At 40.1% G+C, this 21,471-nt stretch overlaps 1 protein-coding gene across 1 annotated transcript in view; it reads left to right on the forward strand.

The window, feature by feature from the left end:
• LOC109913843 (sperm-associated antigen 16 protein) overlaps positions 1 to 21,471 on the forward strand; it is an 801,521-nt gene that overhangs the window by 39,265 nt on the left and 740,785 nt on the right. The window contains 2 exon segments of the mRNA XM_048598688.1: positions 3,235 to 3,362; positions 21,302 to 21,439. Of these exon segments, the coding sequence (XP_048454645.1) occupies positions 3,235 to 3,362; positions 21,302 to 21,439 (266 nt within the window).

Here is a 21,471-nt window from a genome sequence, read left to right on the forward strand (position 1 = left end):
CTGCTCTGATGCTGCTTGGCCTGTTGTGTTCATCCAGCTCTACACCTTGTTATCTCAGTATGTAATTGTGTTGTCCATCAGTTGTCATCACATTCATTATCATCATCAGTGCCTTTACTTGTACTAATATTCTGTCAGCATTCTCTTCTTCTTAACACCGATGCAAAGTACTTGTTAAATATTCTTGCCTTGTCCTACATCCCTCAGCATAGATCAGTGTAAATGAAACAACTTAAGCATTGATGCCCATTGTGCAATAAAAAAAGTTAGTATAGGACTTTCCTTTACAGAAACTAAATTCAACGTTGAAACATTATAGCTATGTCCTGTAAGTTGAAATAGTGTTTTAAATGGCTAAATTCCACATTGGTAAACTAAATAACTGTTACAGTTTTCTTTTAAATTTAACTCTTTAATTACAGTAGTTCCTCTAGTGGAACCCAGGCTGCTGCTGCCTGGAGTGCTGCACTCAGGCAGTTTTGTTCATTGGGCTACAGGCCGCCTGCTGGAGCTATCACTTGTTCCTGGCCAAGTTGTGGCTGCTGCCTGGTGCCATATTTTTGGGTAGGACCAGCCTTTCTTGCTGTTTGCCTCTGCCTCCAAGGTCATAGCAGTCTGCTGAATGGGTCTGCTCCTCTTGGCTGGATGAAAGCTGTGGCCTTCCTTCCCCTCCTAGTTGATGAGATGGGCATAGATGTTGCTCTTGTCTGGATAGATTTCAGCTCCCCTAAATTGTTATGCAGGCTGTAACTTGCAGGGTCCCTTTGGTTTTGGCCACTGCGTTGTGGGGTGCTGGTTGGGAGAGATTTGCTGCTGTTGTCAGTGCTTGGTTGTGGGTGACATCTTAGTATCTGGAGGGAGTGAAGCTTTGTGACCGGCCAGGGGATGGCTTGCTATCTCCTGACTAGTTCTGGGGAGTAGCGGGAGTGCCACATAGACTTAAGCGTTGTTGAATGGTGTCATGGCTGGGATTTGGTGATCTGGAGCTTGGTGAGTGGAGGCTCCCTAGTGCAGATCTTCAGTGGCAATGTGGCAAGGGGAGAGACCACACGTCAGAGTGGGAAAGGTTGTACCAGAATGGTATTGATTTGGCCAAGTACTACAGTAAACAAAGTTAAAATTAATCTTCTGATGTGCAACAAGATTTCAGGACCAAATAACTTACTGGCATTAAAGGGTGCAGATGGAAGATTTTTGCATCCCTTTTTCTGTTAACTACTATTCTGTTTTCATTCTGCTTTTGCCAGTCTTATTTTTGTTCTTTTTGTTTTCTTCTCTTAATGTATTTGACCCAGTTATTGCTTGACAAGTTCACCTGACATGCATTATATATCCTTTCTTTTTGTTTCATCATATTCTGCACCTCCTTTGTTAACCAAGGAACCTGATATTTGTTGCTGTATCTTTCAGTTTTGTAATGTATCCAGCCTGTACGTGAAAACTTCTTCCGTGAAGATTATCTTTTTGTTCCATTACACCTTCTCCTTCAGTTCTATTTTATTCTGACCGGATACTTTCTAGTGCAATTAATGTCAGCTGTCTTCAAAATTAGAAGTTCTCCTTAAGATTGCTCCTTGCTTTTCTCCATTACTTGTGAAGCATGACCCTGAAATGATTTATTTACTTGTGCTTCCAGCTGAAGATATCGTCAAATGGTACAACCTAGTCTTTTCTACGTGATTTTTCTGGGCTCAACATTATGTAGCTTCTCCTGTGAATTGTTTAAGTGCCCAACATCATTCATTATTAAATCTGACAGGACTGTGAAGAATCCGAATTCTGACCGAATCTGTTGGTTGTGTGATCATTTAAGCCAGGGTGCTTCAGATGTTTAAAGTACAGATGTCCTTTTCTATAGTTTCACCAACTTGGCACCTCATATTGTTAGGTACACCTGATGTGGATTCTGGTATGTTCTTTCACATTCCTGATGAAACAGGTTTGCTCCCTGGTAATGGTACAATAAATCATATACCAGCCAGGATGTTCCAGGTTGTCATAGAATACACAGGGTAGGTGATGGCCTAGTGATATTGCCATTAGCCTATTAATCCAGAGACCTGGGTAATGTTCTGGGGACATGGGTTCGAATCCCACCATGGCAGGCTATAGAATTTCAATTCATTAATAATCCAGAAATAAGACTCTAATGATGACCATGAAACCATTGTAAGGGAAAAACCCCTCTGGTTCATTAATATCCTTTAGGAAAGGAAACTGTCTTCTTTACGTGGCCTGACCTATATGTGACTCTTAACTGCTGTCTGGGCAATTACAGATGGGCAATACATGCTGGACTAGCCAGTAATGCCCTCATCCTGTGGATGAATTTTAAAAAATACTGTTTTAGGGGCGGCACGGTGGCTCAGTGGTTAGCACTGTTTCCTCACAGCAACAGGGACCCAGGTTCAATTCCAGCCTCGGGTGACTATCTGTGTGGAGTTTGCACATTCTCCCCGTGTCTGTGTGGGTTTTCTCCAGGTGCTCCGGTTTCCTCCCACAGTCCAAAGATGTGCAGGTTAGGTGGATTGGCCATGCTAAATTGCCCATAGTGCCCAGGGATGTTTAGGTTAGGTGGGTTAGACACGGGGAGTGGGTCTGGGTGGGACGCTGTTCGGAGGGGCAGTATGGACTTGTTGGGCCGAATGGCCTGTTTCCACTTTGTAGGGATTCTATGAGATACAATTTTACTCTTGCTTGTCGATGGCCTGTTTTGAGCTGTTCAAAATCTACCCCTTATGCTCTATGACAGTACAACTTAGTAAAGCATGTCAAATATATGACGCTAAGACTTTGTTTCTGCAGGACAGTGTGATTGTCACTCCTCCCAATACTGCCATAATCAAATGTGTCTCGTGAGAAGGAGATCAAACAGATTTGTGTAGTTTCTCTCCTTAAGTGCCATAAGCCCAGTCTAACAGCAGTATCCTGGCCAGCTCGATAAGTAGTGACACTACCTGAACAACTTTGATGAAATGTCTCATCCAAATTGCATTCCATGCCTTTGCTGCCCTCCATGAGTCTTCCAGATGGTATTGAAGATGGAAGAGTACTGATTTGCCAGTTGAGGGAAAGTTGATTGTACTTAGTAGACAGTTTCATCACCCATGTTTAACCTAATGCCATGATTATGTTTAAAAAGTTCAGAATTTAGATTATGATCTTTGAGAACAAAAATAAGTTCTTCTTTGCATAAATGCTTAATTGTCTAATACATTTTTTTTCAAATTTTAGGCTGAGGAGAACGATTTGGTTCCAGTGCAGCCTGTGTGCCAAGGAGGAGAAGTGGTTGATGATTTTCTAAGAAATTTTCTTATCAAGATGGGAATGATGAAAACTCTTGACTGTTTTCAAATTGAATGGTAAAATTATCTTTATCATGTGTGCAAAGTCTGTACATTGTTAACCTTGAGCTGCTTTCTTTCCATTGTCTCGAGTCCCTTTAAAGCTTGCAGACATAACCTACAAAAGTCTTGTTGATATGCTATTTTGAAAGTTGGGTGCATTTAGAAATTTTTCTTTGCAATCTATATCAAGATTCATATTTAGTTTTCAAAACTGCCAAAATAAATGAGTTTCATTTTTCAAATCTTTTATCGCGGGCACTTGTTTCTTATTACATTTGCGCTATTATGTCATTAGTTCATCCATAATGAAGACTTGAATTCCTCAGACATCCTTAAAGATGTGCTTACGTACAGTGTCTCAAAACCAGGAACTCCAGGATTGAACCTTTGTTGGATTTTGGTTGGATCATATCAGATGGGGTCAGGGGTCACTCAAACTACTTGCAGCATGAGAAAAGACTGGTGCATAAAACCAACTGCTAAGCAGCTCCAATGAACCACCTAGTGGAACAAGCTGGTAAATTATTTTGCTAATTTACTGACGTCCATAATTATGAAGTGCTTTGAGAGGTTAGTCATAGTTCACATCAACTCTAGCCTCCCAGTCTGCCTTGATCTCTTGAAATTCGCTTACTGCTGCAACAAGTCCATGGAAGACACCATCTCCCTGGCCCTGCACCCATCCCTGGAACATATGGATAACAAGGATGCATATGTCAGGCTCCTACTCATTGACTACTGCTCTGCCTTCAACACCATAATTCCAACCAAACTAATCTCCAAACTTCGAGAGTTAGGACACCACCCTTTGCAACTGGAACCTCGACTTCCTGACCTACATAATGCAGTCAGTGAGAATTGGCAACAACGCTTCCTCCATGATAATCTTCAACACTGGTGTCCTGCAAGGCTGTGTACTCAGCCCCTTACTATACTCACTACACACTCATGACTCTGTGGCCAAATTTCATCCTAACTCCATCTACAAGTTTGCTGACAACACCACCATTGTAGAACAGATCTCAAACAATGATGAGACAGAACACAGGAAAGAGATAGAATGCATGGTGACATGTTGTAAAGTTAACAATCTCTTGCTCAACATCAGCAAACCAAAAGAGCTGGTGATTGACTTCAGGAAGCAAAGTGGAGGGCACTCCTTGTCTACATCAATGATGCTGAGGTGGAGATGATTGAGAGCATCAAACTCCTAGGAGTAGTGATCACCAACAATCTGTCCTGGTCCACCCAGGTTGATGCCACAGTCAAGCAAGCACAACAATACCTCTACGTCCTCAGGAGGCAAAGGAAATCTGGCATGTTCTTAGAAGCTCTTACCAATTTTTGTAGGGGCACCATAGAAAGCATTCTACTCAGATGCATCAAGGCTTTGTATGGCAACTGCTCTGCCCAGGACAGTTTAAAAAAAAAACTACAGAGTTGCGAACACAGCCCAGTCCATCTCACAAGCCAACTTTCCATCGATTGACTGTATCTATACTTCTCCCTGCCTTGGGAAGGCAGCCAACATAATCAAAGACTCCTCCAACCCAATTATAATCTCTTCCAGCCTCTTCTGTTGGGCAGAAGATACAAAAACTTAAGCGCACGGACCAACAGATTCAAGAATAGCTTCTTTCTCACTGTTATCAGACTTCTGAATGGACCTGTCAAATTTATATTTAAATGTTGATTTCGTTCTTTGTGCGCTTACTCTGCAGCCGTAACTGTTCTGTTACCTTAATGCACTTCATATGGTATGATCTGCCTTTACTGCATGCAAAACAAAACTTTTCACTGTACCTAGGTTCATGTGACAATAATAAATGAAATTAAATCATCTAATAAAATTTAAAATGAACACATGGCAGCTTATAAGACTGTCTGGCTTTTGGATCTCTTAGGTTTTCAGATAGCTGGATTTGAGACACTGTGCCTGTACGCCAACATCTATTAAGTTCTAATGCAATTAAATATGAAACTAGCCTTCCTTCTTCCAGTTCTGGGAAAAGATCATTGGACCTATGCCATTTACTCTGTTTCTCTCACTACAGATGCTTCAAAACCTGTTGAGTTTTTCTAGCATGTTCTGTTCTCATTTAAGATCTTTAGCATTTACTGTATTTTACTTTTACTTGCTTCAGTATCAATCTTGTGGAGGTTGAGAGCCTGGCTGTGTTTATAAGTTAGCAAGCTTGGTTTATAAATGAGTATTATCCGTCAGTCTACAGAAATAAAGCAGGAGGTAAACCAGTTGGATAGGATAAAAATATGAAAGCAGTGCTTAAAAAGAAGACCCACCTGGTCCAGATGGGATCGAACCTAGATTGCTGAGTAAGGTAACAGTGGAAATAGCAGAGGCTCTGGCTACAATCTTCTAATCCTCCCTAGAGATGTGAGTGGCACCTGGAAGACTGAAAATGTTACACCATTGTTCAAAATAAGGGATAAACTAGGTAACTGTAGGTCAATCAACCCAATACTGATACATAAAAAATTGTAACTTGGAAAAACGCAACATAATCGATGACAACCAGCAGAGAGATACATAAAGCCAATCGTGTTTGACTAACTTAAATAGAATTCTTTAATAAAATAGAGAAGATTGGTAGAGTTATATACCATGGAAGCAGACCCTTCAGTCCAACTTGTCCATGCCAACCAAGTTTCCCAAACTAAACTTATCCCACTTGCCCAGCTTGGACTATATCCCTGTAAACCTTTCTTATTCATGTATCTGTCCTGATGTTTTTTAAGTGTTGTAACTGTGCTATTCACCTTATCTATACCCCTCATGATTTTATAAACCTCTATGACATCACCCCTCCATGTCCTACACCCCAGTGAAAAAAGTCCCATCCTACCCAGCCCCTCCTTATAATTCAAAACCTCCAGTACTGGCCACATCCTGGTAAACGTTTTCTAAAGTCTCTTCAATTTAATAATATCCTTCCTATAGCAGGGCGATCAGAACTGTACACAGTAATCCAGAAGAGACCTCACCAATGTCCTGTACAATCCCAATATAACGTCCCGACCACTATACTCCATGCTTTGAGCAATGAAGGTAAGTATACTAAATGCCTTCTTAACCACCCTGTCAAAGAACCGTGTACCTGAACCCCTAAGTTTCTCTGTTCAACAGTACTACCCAGAGCCTGACCATTAACCATTATAGGTCGTGCCTTTGTTCATTTTACCAAAATGCAACACCTCACATTTATCCAAATTAAACCCCATTGGCCCAATTAATCAAGATCCCTTTGTAAGCATAGATAACCTTCTTCACTGTCGACTATACCACCAATTTTTGTGTTAACTGCAAACTTACTAACCATGCCTCCCACTTTTCATCAAAATCTTCCATAAAAATGGCAAGTGTCAGTGTACAATAACGTGGTTGATTTTGCAAACCTAGCCTTTCAAAGGCATCTGATAAAGTGTCACAGAATTGACTAATTAGCAAAATTTAAGCCTATGGTATTAAAGGGGAGTGACAGCATGGTTACAAAATTGTCTAAGGGAAAACAAAAGGAGAGTAAGAGAGAATAGTTGTTTTCAGACTGAAGGGAAACGTACAGTAATTCCCGGGGGTTTATTTTAAGACTGTTGCTCTTTTTTGCCATTGGAGTTGGCATTATGGAAATTGGAGGTCCACAGAATGGTGTGAATAATGCTTTTGGTGCAAGGCCTCATGTTGAGAACGATACGAGCATGCTTGTGTCACTTGTGCACTAGCAGGATCCCAAATGGCTGACTGTAATGTCGAGTAGCTGTTCTTTTCTTCATTTATGGGATGTGGCTGTTGCTGGCTGGCCAGCATTTATTGCCTGTCCCTAGTTGCCTTGAGAAGGTGGTAGTGAGCTGCCTTCTTGAACTGCTAAGTCCACCTGCTGTGGGTTGACTTACAATGCTATTAGGGAGGGAATTCCAGCATTTTGACTCAGTGACAGTGAAGGAATGGCAGTATATCTCCATGTCAGGATGGTGAGTGGCTTGGAGGAGAACTTGAAGATGGTGATATTCCCATCTATCTGTTGCCCTTGTCCTTCCAGATGGAAGTGGTTGTGCATTTCGAAGGTGCTGCCTGAGGACTTTTGATGAATTTCTGCAGTGCGTCTTGTAGATAATACACCCTGCTGCTACTGAGCTTTGGTGGTGGAGGGAGTGGATGCTTGTGGATGTAGTGCCAATCAAGTGGCCTGTTTTGACCTGGATGGTGTCAACCTTCTCAAGTGTTGTTGGAGCTGCACTCATCCAGGCAAGTGGGGAGTATTCCATCACAATCCTGACTAGTGCCTTGTAGATGGTGGACAGGCTTTGGGTAGTCAGGAAGTGAGATACTCGCTGTAGTATTCCTAGCCTCACCTGCTCTTGTAGTTACTGTGTTTATGTAGTGAGTTGTTGGGATTTCCAGAGAGTGTTGCTGAAACGTCAGCAGATTTAGTGACCTTTTCGCACACAGGCTGCAACAAGTAGTTTCGATGTCTCTGAGTTTGCAACAGGATAGGTAGGTAGAAAAGATACTGTCCCTTTGCAAAGACGTTCCCCTTTCTACAATATGGCTGAAGCAGGAAGAGGACATCTAGGATGAAACAACAGTGGGGGCCTGGTAGAATACTACTGGTTGGAGCATGAATTATGCCATTCTGGGAGTGGACAAGAGGTTTAGGCTCCAAAATGCCACTGGCATTCCCCTCAGATGATGCCTTGGTAATCTGGCTCATTTTGGAGACTAGACTGACGGACATTTGTAAGTGCTTTCCTTTTGACCACAAAGATCTGTAACCATGATGGCAGCAGCCCGAGATTTCACAGTTCCAAGCAAAAATATCACCACATTCATCTGAGCTTTACGACAGATTCAGACATTAGGTGACTCCTGTACATGCAGCAGCAAAAACAAAAATTTCATCCACCAAATGTTGCATCATAGTCCAGCATGGTTTTAATGGGGTAGTGGAGCTGTGGCCGCAATCAGTTCAGCCACGTTATTATTGAATAGCAGTTAGAAGAATGAGCTCCGCTCTCTAAATATTGCCCAGTACAATGTTGGCACTGGATTCTGCCTTGCTTCTTGATATAGCTAAGGACTGTTTAGTAGGCTTGCCAATGAACCATTTATCAGTGTTCTCCTCTATGCCACCTTATCAAAATCCTCATCTGAGTCACTGGTACAATGCTTATCTATGATTATTTCCTCTGGAGAGCTGGCACACGAGCTAGCCTTTAATCCTGACTCGGCTGCATCCATTTGCACATGATAACTCATCACGTGCAGACCATAATGCAACACTAACCTCTAAAGATTATGCAATACCAATTATTTGAGTTGCTGGCTGAGTGTCAGACAAAGTGATGGTGCTTCATCAATGGTATATTGTCGTGCTCGCTCTCTTCCTTCCGGATATGTTGTCATTGGGCAGGTAGCAGTTCTAATAATCTAAAATCAGAAAGGGCAGGTTTGTGTGAGGAATTTGGAGTGCACTGTAAAGGTAGAGATCCTTGGTCATACCTTCTGCAGCTTTCTCATCATGCCACATTGCAGCTTAAGTGCAAGTTTGGAATTGAGAAGCAAAGTAGAAGCATACTGTCATCCAAAGCAGAGTTGATAACCCTCTCAGAATGATCAGGGCATTGTGTTTATATGGTCACTGCTATGTTTGCTGGATGTGAGGAGCCTGCATCATCAGTGCTGTTTTTGAGGTGCCATTAATCATGGCTGTCCTTAAATAGAATGCTGGAGGCTGCTTAGAATGGAAAAGGTCATGAGAGTTTTTCCCACTCCAAGAAAAAAAATTTTGATGAGGCCATATGGATACTCAATGCCAGCGTATTTGTAATGAGTATGTTAATGCCAAGCAACACTCTTTGTCATCTGGCTCAGTGTAAAAGCTGACCACCTGATACTAGCAAATTGCAGTAGAGAACCCATTTGACAGGTAGAGTTGTAACATTAAGATTATGTTTCCTTCTTGATTCCCCCAACAGAGGAACTAGTTTCATCTGCTGACACCATTCTGCTGTCTTTCTGTGACCTCTCCCAGGATATGCCCAGCCAGCGTTGGTAACTCAATCATGAATGCTGTCAGTCAGGGAAGAGGGAGAAATCATGGGCCCCGCTGCTGGTCTGGGAGCCTGTCCACCAACCCAAGCACATCAAGAACCCTAGAACCCCAGACCCAGTTATCGGGCCGTGATGCACCCTCATGACTTGGATCCTGACTGTTGCTGACACTTTGTATTGGCTACCCTTATTATACCCTTATTATAGACCATTTCCTAATCACAGTTGCTGAATGATTCAGTGTCTCCACTTTTTTGGAGTGCCTCCTTTTTGCCAGGAAAGAAAGTGCTGATTGTGTTCCACTGTGCTTGGGTGATCTATTTGCCTCAAGTGAATAGTTAGAGATATGTGGAAGCAGTTAGAGATGGATGTGTGACATTGTAGGAAGATTTGATGGTGAGATAAAGTATGTTAATGTTCATCCTGAGTCTTGATAGCTGAGACTGCTGTTGGCTAAGTAATAGAGACATGATGCAGTGAGAGAGGTTTGTGGTATAGTGGGAAGGAGCTCTCATTTGGAAATGCATTTATGATGTTTGCAACCACATGAGGTTATTAGACTTCTTGCTACAAATTCCTTCAGACCAGACTCCAGTGCCAGAGTATTGACCTCCTTTAGCCATTTGCTCTCATTTCCTTCCAATGGTGATGCATGAAGGTTTTCTTGTTCCCCCAAGGAACCACCAATAATCAACACGAAATGAGAAGATATCAGTAAAAGTTTCCGCCTTCCATGGCAGGCATTGGCTTCATCAATAGCACCTTCCTTCCAGTAAGTGTGCTTTTCTTGAAAAGGGGCAGGTTACCTTTAAAAGGAGCTACATTGTACATCACATGCTGTTGGTCCTCTTGCTGAGTGTTCAACCAGCAACCAGCATGGGCCCTGTTCAGGCCAGCATTATTGTCCTTTAAGTGAAGGTTTGTTGGCTTTCTGTGAGGACTGGATCTCTGAAAGAATTGTGACTCCTGTGACTGAAGATGATGTTTTAGCCTATAGACTACAAAAGTAAGGAAGTAATGCCAACCATTTATAAATCACTGGTTAGATCTTGTCCACAATATTGTATCCTCTGGCCACTAGACCAATAAAGTTGTCAAGGTCTTGAAGAAGCTACATAGGAGAGTTAGAATAATACCAGGGGTGTGATGCTTAAATTCTGCTGTCCTTAAAGCAGGTAAGATAAAGAGAAGATTTTATTGGGGCTTTCAAAATCATGACTGGCTAAATAATAAGCAACCTTTTTTTTAAACTGACATCATGATTCGTAAATAGAAAATACGTATTTGACTAAGGGTGGTATGAGAAGAAATTGAATTCATGTATTGAGTTATTATGATCTGAAATACACTGCCCAAAAGGGTAGTAGAAACAATCAATAGTATAATTTATTTGAAAAAAGTACAACTGTTAGTGTATAAACAAGCCATTTGGTCTATCTTGCCTGGGCTGTCTCCATGAAAGAGTTACTTGTTGCTCTTTGCCCATAGTTCTCCAGTTTTCTTTCCTTCACAAGACTCCAAAGGATCAAATATATCTCAAAAAAGCTTAAGAACTGCAAGACGCTGGAAATCAGAAACAAAAACAAAAATTGCTGGAAAAATTCAGCAGATCTGGCAGCATCCGTGCAGTGAAATCAGAGTTAATGTTTTGGGTCCAGAGATCCCTCTTCAGAGCTGACGGTAGATAGGAAAAGGTTGATATTTATACATGGGATGGGGGGTAAACAATAGATGGAAATAGAGCCCAGTACATATCTCTCAATCTGTACATTGGCCTCTGAGTGGATACATCATAGATTCCTAAACTTCTATCAGAGTACAAAGGGTTAAATCGTGAGGCTAAGTTACTTAAACTTGAACAAAAACAGAAGTTGCTGGAAAAGCTCAACAGGTATGGCAGCATCTGTGAAGAAAAATCAGAGTTAATGTTTCTGGTTCAGTGACCCCTCCTCAGAATTTGTATTTCCATCTGTAGAAAATTAAGGTGTGATGTATTTGAAGTATTAAATGATTGATGGATTTGATAGGAGAATTAGTTTAGTTATTCTGCTGTATGATTCTGGAATGATCGAAGCAAGCTCAGCTGTTCAGGGGTGTTGTGAGGAGATTCTTCACAGAAAGAAGAGTGAAAAGCTGTAATTCGAGACAACAAGGTGCAGGGCTGGATGAACACAGCAGGCCAAGCAGCATCATAGGAACAGAAAGGCTGACGTTTCGGGCCTAGACCCTTCATCAGAAAACCTGTAATTCTCTGTCTTAACTTTTGAAGCTAGGGATCGATTGAAAATTTTAAAACTGATTGACGAATGGCTGTTAGGTGAGGCTATTAAGGGATATGGAATGAAGTCTGGTAAATGGAACGGCATATAGTTCAGTTATGATCAAATTGGAAGATAAAACTGGCTCAAGGCGCTGAAGGGCCTTTAACCGTTCCTATGGTTCCCTGCAGATGAAAAACAAAACAAAATCAGCTCCAAGATGTTCTACCAGACAGCTGATTGAAGAATTTACATTAAAACAATTTGCTTACATGCTGTGAAGTAGAATTTTGCTCTTGTACATCATTTAGACTGTTTATCCCCAAAACCACCAATCTTAGTGCAACTCCTAGAAGAGTGGAAAGAATGCAACACCATCCAGATCGAAGAAATCTAAACATTGGTGCTGTTGAATTTACTTAAATCTAATTTGAAATGCAATGCTCATAGGTTTTGTCAGGTTTGTTTGTAGTTACTTAGTGACTTTGTTGTACTCAATGGCAATTCCCATTACTTGAGAAGTGACTACAACTTCGACAAATTTATAAATGTAGGGTTTCCCCATCAGCCAATCATTGCTCCACCAACTGAGCAAAAGAGCAGAAGGAGGGCAAAGTTAAATGACTTATTGCAAAAAGGGATCAGAGACGCAAGTACATTAATGTACAATATAAGCGCAGATAAAATTGCTTTGTTGTAAGGTGCTACAAATCATTAGTAGAGATAGAGCTTACTCTGGAGCATTTCAGGTCACAAAAATATTCAGGGCAGAGAGTGTAAGAGGAGGAAAATGGAAGAAGTGTTAATGTTAATCAAAGAAACTAATTAATGATCCTTGTTCTTTCCAGTCTTGCTAGTAATCTATTTACACATACTAAACACATTTTCAATGAACCAGCAATGTCCTGCCTTTCCTATTCTGTGCTATGTTTCTTAATTTACAAATATGTACAGCTGGAGGTGTTAACTGGATCCATTTTGTTCATGCAGCCCTTTTCCGTACTCTCTTCAATAATTGAACATTTTTTTGAAGAAAAAAGCTGCAGATGTATGTATAGTATTTTAGATATGGCCTCAGTATGGCCAAATGTAGTTTTAAAATGATTTATTTGAAATTGAATGTTTTCCCTCTCTTGTGTACCTCAACATTCCACTTGTTATTTTTTGAGAGATCTGGCAACATTGTGTGAATGGTTTTCACGTAAGTGGTTTTAGTAACCAAGGCCACTGAAATGCTCAATTTCTCTTCTGTTCTGATGTCTTATGCACATTTCCATTTGTCATGTAATTCATATCCACCCTCTGTCAAATCTCATAACATTGTATAAAACATTATATTTTTCTGTTTAACTTAAATGTGTCATTTCTACACCTATTGATTGGACTTGTCAAGATCTTTTTGAATGTATCTGCATTTCTATCCTATGCAAATACAGACGCTTCAGGCACATTTCCTTGCTCAAATCATTGTTTTATTTCTGAAATTCAAGAGATGCTGGCATGGCCAATATTTGTTACCAATCCCAAATTTCTTTTAAGAAATTGAAGGTGATCAACTTTCTTGAATTGCTATTGTACATTGGTAGGTACAACCAAAACACTGTCAGCAAGACAGTTTCAGGTTTTTGACCCAGTGTCAATGAATGAATAGTGAAATAATTCCATATTGGTATAGTGTGTGGCTTAGTAGGGTATTTATGGGTGTAGTTCGTATAGGATTGCAGGTTTGAAAGATGCTGTTGGTGTATCTTGTATTTGGTATATGCTGCTACTACTGTAAGTTGGTGGTGGAGGGAATATATATTTAAGGTGATGGGTGAAGTGTTGATTGTCGTGAAAATTTCAAGCATCTTAACCATAAGACATGGGAGCAAAAGCAGGCCATTCAGCCCATGGAGTATACTCCACAATTCAATGAGATTGAGGCTGATAAGACCATAAGAAATAGTAACAGGAGTAGGTTGTTCGGCCCCTTGAGCCTGCTGCACCACTCAGTAGGATCATGGCTGATCCAACAATCCTCACTTCCACTTGCCTGCCCTTTTCCCATAACTGTTGGTTCCCCTACTGATTGGGAATCTATCTCAGCCTTAAATATACTCAAGGACTCTGCCCCCACAGCTCTCTGTGGCAAGGAGTTCCAAAGACTCTCAACCCTCTGAGAGAAGAAATTCCTCCTTATCTCAGTCTTATATAGGCTCCCTTAATTCTGAGACTATGCCGTCTGGTCTCAGAATCTTCTATGAGGGGAAACACCCTTTCGGTATTTACCCTGTCAAGTCCTTTATGAATTCGATGTGTATTAATGAGATGACCTCTCATTCTTCTAAACTCCAATGGGTAGAGTCTTAACCTGTTTAGCCTTTGCTTATAATACAATCCCTCCATGCCAGGGATCATCCTCTTGAACCTCTCTCTGAATTGCCTCCAACAAAATAGTATCTTTCCTTAAGTAGGGGACCAAAACAGCACTCCAGGTATGGTCTCACCAGCACCTTGTACAGATGCAATAAACCTTCCTGTACCTGTGTGCTAGCTTTCTGTGTCTTGTGCACAAGTACAGCTAAGTCCCTTTGTGTTGCAGCTTTCATAAAAATATAGAAAATATGTGCAGGAGTAGGCCATTCAGCTCTTCAAGCTTGCACCACCATTCAATATAACCATGGCTGATCATGCAATTTCAGTATCCTGTTCCCGTTTTCTCTCCGTGCCCCTTGATCCCTTTAGCTGCAAGGGCCACATCCAATTCCCTCTTGAATATATCGAGTGAACTGGCCCCAACAGCTTCCTGTGGGAGCAAATTTCATACGCTCACAATTCTGAGTGAAGAAATTCTTCCTCATCTCAGTCCTGAATGGCTTACCCCTTATCCTTAGATTGTGACCCCTAGTTCTAGACTTCCCCAAAATTGGGAACGTTCTTTCTACATCTAGCCTGTTCAGTCCCATCAGGATTTTGTATGTTTCAAGAAATCACCCTCCCCACCCCGATTCTTCTAAATTCCAGCGAGTGCAAGCTCAGTCGATCCAGTATTTCCTCATATGTCAGTCCTACCATCCTGGGAATCAGTCTGTTGACCTTCGCTGGACTCCCTCAATAGCAAGAATGTCCTTCCTCAGACTAGGAGACATAAACTGCACACAATACTCAAGGTGAGGCCTCACCAAGGCCCTGTATAACTGCAACAAGACATCCTTTCTGCAGTTTCTCTCCATTTAAATAATACTCTGTTCTTTTGTTCTCTCTTCCATAATGAACATTTTCACATTTACCCACATTTATACCCCATTTGTCAACTTTTTGCCCATTTACTTAACCTGTCAATATCTCTAAGTAAACTATTTGTATCCCTCTCACTACCTGCCTTTCCACCTATTTTTGTTTTCCGCAAATTTGGCTACAGTGTTTGCTTCTTTCCTCCAAGTGATTAACAAATATATTGTAAACAGGTGTGATTCCAGCACTGATCTCTGTGGAACTCTGCTGGTCACCAGTCGCTAACCCGGAAAAACTTGCTGTTTTCTGCCTATTAGCCAATTCTCTAACCATACCTCTTTACTAGGCCCAACACCATTGGCTCTTACCTTATGACTTAACCTTTTGTGAGGTATCTTGTTTGAATGCCTTGTGTAAGTCCAAATACAACACATCTACTGGCTCCCTTCTATTCACTCCGATTGAGACTATTTCCTTTTCATGAAGCCATGCTGATCCTGCTTGATTAGATTATGATTTTCCAAATGTTCTACTGTTATTCCTTGCTTATTGATTTTGATACTTTTCCAATAATAGATGTTAGGCTATAGTTACCTGTGTTTTCTCTCACTCCCTTTTTCAATAGAGGTGTCACGTTTAGTTTTCCAACCCTGTAATATGCTTTCAGAATTCAAGGATTTTTTGGAAAATCATAACCAATGCATCCGCTATCTATGTAGCCTCCTCTTTAAGGATGCTAGGTTCAAACCATTAGGGCCAGGGGATTTCTCTGTCTTTAGTCCTGTTAGTTTGTCCTATAATACTACTATAATGATGGTAGTGATACTTAATTCCTGCCCCAAATTCTTTAGTATTTGACAATCCTCAACTCCACTTCCAGCCTTTTTCACATAACTCTCGTTTCTTTTACTGATTAAATATCTATCTCAGCCTTAAATATACTCATAACCTAGTCGCTACAGCCCTCTGCAGTAAAGAATTCCACAAATTCACTATCCTCTGAGAGAAAATGAAATGGTTGCACAGTTGGTTCTACAAGTGGTTTCACATCCAAAAATGATTTCACATTTAGGGTGAAATGTAGGATTAACAAGCCCAGAGACCCTGGATATCTAGGATTTTTCAGGACTGAATAAGAAGGAAAAGAGAGACATTTAGCAGGTACAATGTGTGCAAATCAGTATTAGTGAATTCCAAGATATTTTTTAAGTGTTTTAAATGGAAAAGGATAACTAGGGAAAGAGTTGGGCCCATTAGGGACCAAGAGGGCAACCTATGGATGGAGCTGGAGGACATTGGTAGGGTGTTAAATAAATACTTCTGTCTTCAGAAGGAAGATGTAGGTATTGAAATTGGGAGTGGGTCTGTGAGGTTCGTGAGCAGATTTATGTAGCAAATGAGGAGTTATTGGAGGTTTTGGCATGCTGAATGTCGAAATGAATTGTATCCTAATTGTGAGAGGGGAAATTACAGGAGCTCTGATCCAAATTTTTCAATTCCCCTGCGGCCACAGATGAGTTTCCAGGGGACTGGAGTGGAGCTAATATGGTTCCACTTTTTAAGAAGGTTGGAAGGGATATACCAAGGAATTACAGACCATTGAGTCTCACATCAGTGATAGGGAAACATTGGAGAAAATTCAGAAGGATGGAATGACTTTCAGTATGGAGAGGCAAGGTTTGTTCAAGGGTAGTCAGCATGGCTTTGTCAGAGAGAGGCCATGCTGAGCAAATCTGAATTTTTCAAGGATGTAAGTGTAGTGTAGTTGATGTAGTTTATGTGGATGTCAGTAGTGCCTTTGATGAAGTCCCACTTGGGAAATTGATAAAGAAGGTAAGCACATGGGATCCATAATTACTTGGCAAGATGGATCTAAAAATGCTTAATGGTAGGAGACAGAGGGTGGTGGTAGAAGGTTATTTGTGTGATTGTAGGCCAGTGTCCAGTGGCACACTATTGGGATTCGTCCTGAGTTCTTTATTGTCTGTGGTACGTATAAATGAGATAGATGAGAATGTTGGGCGGCATGTTAAGTAAGTTTGCGGGTAACACAAAGATTGGCTGCGTGGTTAATAATGAGGAAGAAAGTCTTAGATTACAAGAAAATATAAATATTAAATATAAATATAATTAAAATTGCAGGTTGAGTCAGTAGTCAGGAAGGCAAATGCAACGTTGGCATTTATTTTAGCAGACTTGAATATAAAAGCAGGGATGTACTACTGAGGCTTTATAAGGCTCTGGTCAGGCCACATTGGGAGTATTGTGTGCGGTTTTGGGCCTGCTATCTCAGGAACGATGTACTGGCCCTGAAGCAGGTTCAGAGGAGGTTCACAAGAATGGTCCCAGGAATGGAAAGCTTAACATATGAGGAACGTTTGAGGACTCTGAGACTATACTCATTGGCGTTTAGAAGGATGAGGGGGGGATCTAATTGAAACTTACAAAATACTGAATGGCCTGGACAGATTGGATATTGGGAAGGTGCTTCCATTGGTAGGGGAGACTAGGACCCGAGGGCACAGCCTTAAAGTAAAGGGAAGACCTTTTAGAATGGAGATAAGGAGAAACTTCTTCAGCCAGAGAGTGGTGAATCTATGGAATTCACTGCCACAGAAGGCTGTGGAGGCCAGGTCATTGAGTACATTTAAGACTGAGATAGATAGGTTCATGATTATCAAGGGGATCAACGGTTACAGGGAGAAAGCGGGAGAATGGAGTTGAGGAACTATCAGCCATGATTGAATGGCGGAGCAGACTCGATGGACTGAATGGCCTAATTTCTGCTCCTGTGTCTTATGGTCTTATGGATTGGCCAGATGGACATTAGCCCTATAAGTACAAGGTGATGGAAGAAATAACACGACAAAGGAGTACTCCATGAATGCTGGGACACTAAGATGATCAGAGAAACAGAGGAATCTTGGGTTGATTGTCCACAAATCCCTGAAGGCAGCAAGACAACATAATAGGGTGTTAACAGCTCTAGGGTTTTATCTATCACTTCTGTCTGGGGCTAGCACTAACTCTTCACTCCAAGATAAGCTAATTCACTATCTATCCCTTTCTACGTGGCCATCCTGGTCCAAGAATTTCACAGGACTACGCCATTCAAAGTCAAAAGTAAAAGTAAAAGTATCCCTGTCTCAGCCATGGGTGTTTCTCTTAAGCTTAAAAAAAACAAGTTTCTGAAGTCTCTAACAAACCTTATTTACCATGCTGGGTTGCAAAACAACTAAATACATGGAAGACTATTAATAATGTACAAAATCCATTCATTTTAAAGCTAGGTTTCAAAAATGTTTTAAACTACTATAGCTCCATAATGCTTTAAGAAGTTAATCATTAGCTTCAGTTACGCAGAAAACCCACTGGTTACCAACTCAAAAACCAGGAACCCATACTGAAAACAAATGATATTAAAAATTATATATAAAAATCACACCGGTTACATCTCACACAACTTTAGGTTGGCAAGGTGTACCAAGTGGAGTGCTGCATTGATTGGTGCTATGCCCTCAATTAATTAAGGTCGATACAATGATTACAATGATTTAGATGGAACAACCAACTGTATCACAGCTAAATTTGATGAAATTGCTAAGATAACTAAGAAAGCAAATTGTAAGGATGCAGCAAAGAGATTCCAAGAAATATAGGTAGTTTGTGAGCGAGTTGTGAAAATTTGGTAGATGAAGTATGATGTGGCACAATGTGAGGTTATCATGCTGCAAGCCATTATTCTTTGTATTCTGTACATTAACAAAGTTCTCATTGCTTTTTAACCCTTTGGTTTTAATTTTGCAAACAAACCAATTCAAACCCTGCCCCAACACTGGACCTTGTATCACTCCAATGGTAATTGGCTGTTCATTCAATATTTGTCTATGTGTAACTAGCTGCTCCTTGTTATATATCAGCTGATTGCTTATTTATCCATTAATCAACTATATACCAATCCACTTCAGTACATTTCCATCTCATCTTTGTGCTTTAACCAAGTGCAGTAGTCTATTGTACAGTGTGAAATGCATTCTTGGAACTCAAGTAGTTGACGTTCCTTCCCTCCAGAACAATTTGATGAATAAAGCAAACATGACACCCATCCCTAAAACTGCACTGAATATTTTGGCTTAGCCTTGAAATTTCAAACCCTTTTGTGAAAGCAGACATGTTTGACTTTTTAAATGTAATTTATAGTTAATCCCTTGCCTCCCTTGAAGATTGGAGTCACATTTGCTATTTTTCAATCCTTTGCGATTTGGTCATTGAGAGCTGTGAACTCTAAGTAATACACAGAAGAGGATTCTTAATAGTTTGAACCAACCTCATTGGAATCCTACAATAAAAATTATTAAAACTAGGAATCTTATCAACTTCAACAATGTGTAGGGGACAGACAGGAAAATGGAGTTAGGTTCACAGCCACATTCATAATGATTATAGTGAATGGCAGAACAGACTCAAAGGGCCAATTGCTAGTCCTAATTACAATGTCTTGTGTGATTTTTAATACTTTTCAATTTATATTCACATTTAAACTGTGCTTCCAATTATGACCATTTTCTCCAATCCTGTTTCTTTTCTGAACACAGTTGAAAAATGATAGTTTTCAGCAATTTCTTTACCTTCAAACAGAGCTATTCTCATCAGTTTTTTTTTCCAGTGAGAAATAAGCTCCTCTTTTCATCTTTTATTTATTCCAGTCATGCTTGAACTATAATTAAGTTCTCTGCTTCATATCTCCAGCTGTGGTCAGTCTTTGCAGTTTTCACCAGTTTCTGGCGTACCTCAGGCTATCTAGAGATCTCTTTATCCTGTTTCATTCTGAACAAGTATTATCTTTCCACCAAATGACTTACACAACTTTGTTCATGAACCAAATATGTTTTACTGTTACTATCCAACCTATTTAAGGATCACATTCCTATATTATTTTAAATATCATCTTCCTTAAAACTATACAATTCTTTTCTTCCATATTGTTTCCTTCCAGCATCTCTTCCTGTTTTAGTATTCAATTGCATTACTTCGTATGCCTAAAATGATCGTATTTCACCATTTAACTTTTTAATCAGGTTTTTTTTACATAATCTCTTGATTACCCTGAAGGTCAGAATATAGAAATATGGGAAATAGGAACTGGGGTAGGTCATTCAGCCCTTCGAGCCTGCTCTGCCATTCAATATGATTGTGGCCGATCATCCTACTCAGTACCCAGTTCCCACTTTGCTCAAACCCTTTGAACCCTCTATCCTTAAGAACTATATCGATCTCCATTATAGTTACATGATTCAAACTGTCTTCTTTTTACTCATTCATGCGATGTAGATGTCACTGGCAAGGTCAGCGTTTATTGCCTGTCTCTAATTACATTTCACAAGGTGCTGAGCCATCTCTCTTGTTTCAGTCGTTTGGCTTGCTTAGCCATTTCAAAGGGGAGCTAAGAGCCAACTGCATTGCTTTGGATCTGACAAGGTAAAGTTAGCAGATTTCCTTCCATGAAACACATAATTAAATCAAAGGATTTTCTAACTATTTGGTAGTTTCACAGTCATCATTACTAGTACCAACGTTTTTCTTCTAGATTTATTTATTTCATCAATAAAGTGTAAAATCTAAAAATTTAAATCTATTTTACTGAATTTTTAAATTCTCAAGCTGCCTTAGTGAGATTTCATCTCATTATCTCTGGATTATCAGTTTGATACTTCTACCTTGTTTGCTGCTTCCTGTCATTTATTAGAACTAATAATTTGTGTTCACTTTTGTGAGTTTTTTTTAAATTCACTGTTTTAAAAAATAAATACTTCTAAATTTCATAAATTTGCTCCTGTATGCATCTTGTCAGTCACTATGAGGAGAATTGACATTCCTTAGGAATGTTGTAGAATACTCATCAGTGTTGGCATCTCCTAAGCAATTGCATCATTTGGTACCCCGTCACTTAGTTCTATTGCTAATGTTTTCATTTGATTGTCCTTTAGTTCTGTCAAGGGAGACTGTTTCAATTCCTGCATCCAACTTTGTATGTAATGTATTGTTGTAATGTATCCATCTTCAACAAATAATTCTGCTTTGCTTTATGATTTAACTTCCTCTAAACACATACAACACTGCAAATTGACTGCTAAATCACTGTCTGATTTCAAATAAGCTTCATTCACTTCTACAAACAATATTTCCTTCCTAAAATGCCAGAATGCCTAACTGATCTAATTGAGAAGATCCTTTAATATCCTTAGTCCCGCATTCATAATTGTTCTTAATGTGCAGACTGTTTTGCCTTCCTCTCCATGTCATGCCATAAGATTTGAACGTGCCATAGTTTTTTCATTTTAATAATTGTTGATGTAACATATAATGAATCAGATTTTGGCTTGAAACTCATGTTGTGCATTTTGTCACATCAGGTACGAAATGCTGCAAAAAGGTCTACTGAAATTGCAGGATGTGGGATTTGTTCCTGATGTATATGCCCAAAATCAGCTGCTGGAAAATGAGGTGAAAAACTTGAAGAAAGATCTTGAGAACTGCAAGATAGCAACCAAGTATGTAATAAATAACTTAATATCACTTAAAA

Source organism: Rhincodon typus, chromosome 7, assembly GCF_021869965.1.
Source record: "Rhincodon typus isolate 14 chromosome 7, sRhiTyp1.1, whole genome shotgun sequence".
NCBI classification, from domain to species: Eukaryota; Metazoa; Chordata; class Chondrichthyes; order Orectolobiformes; family Rhincodontidae; genus Rhincodon; species Rhincodon typus.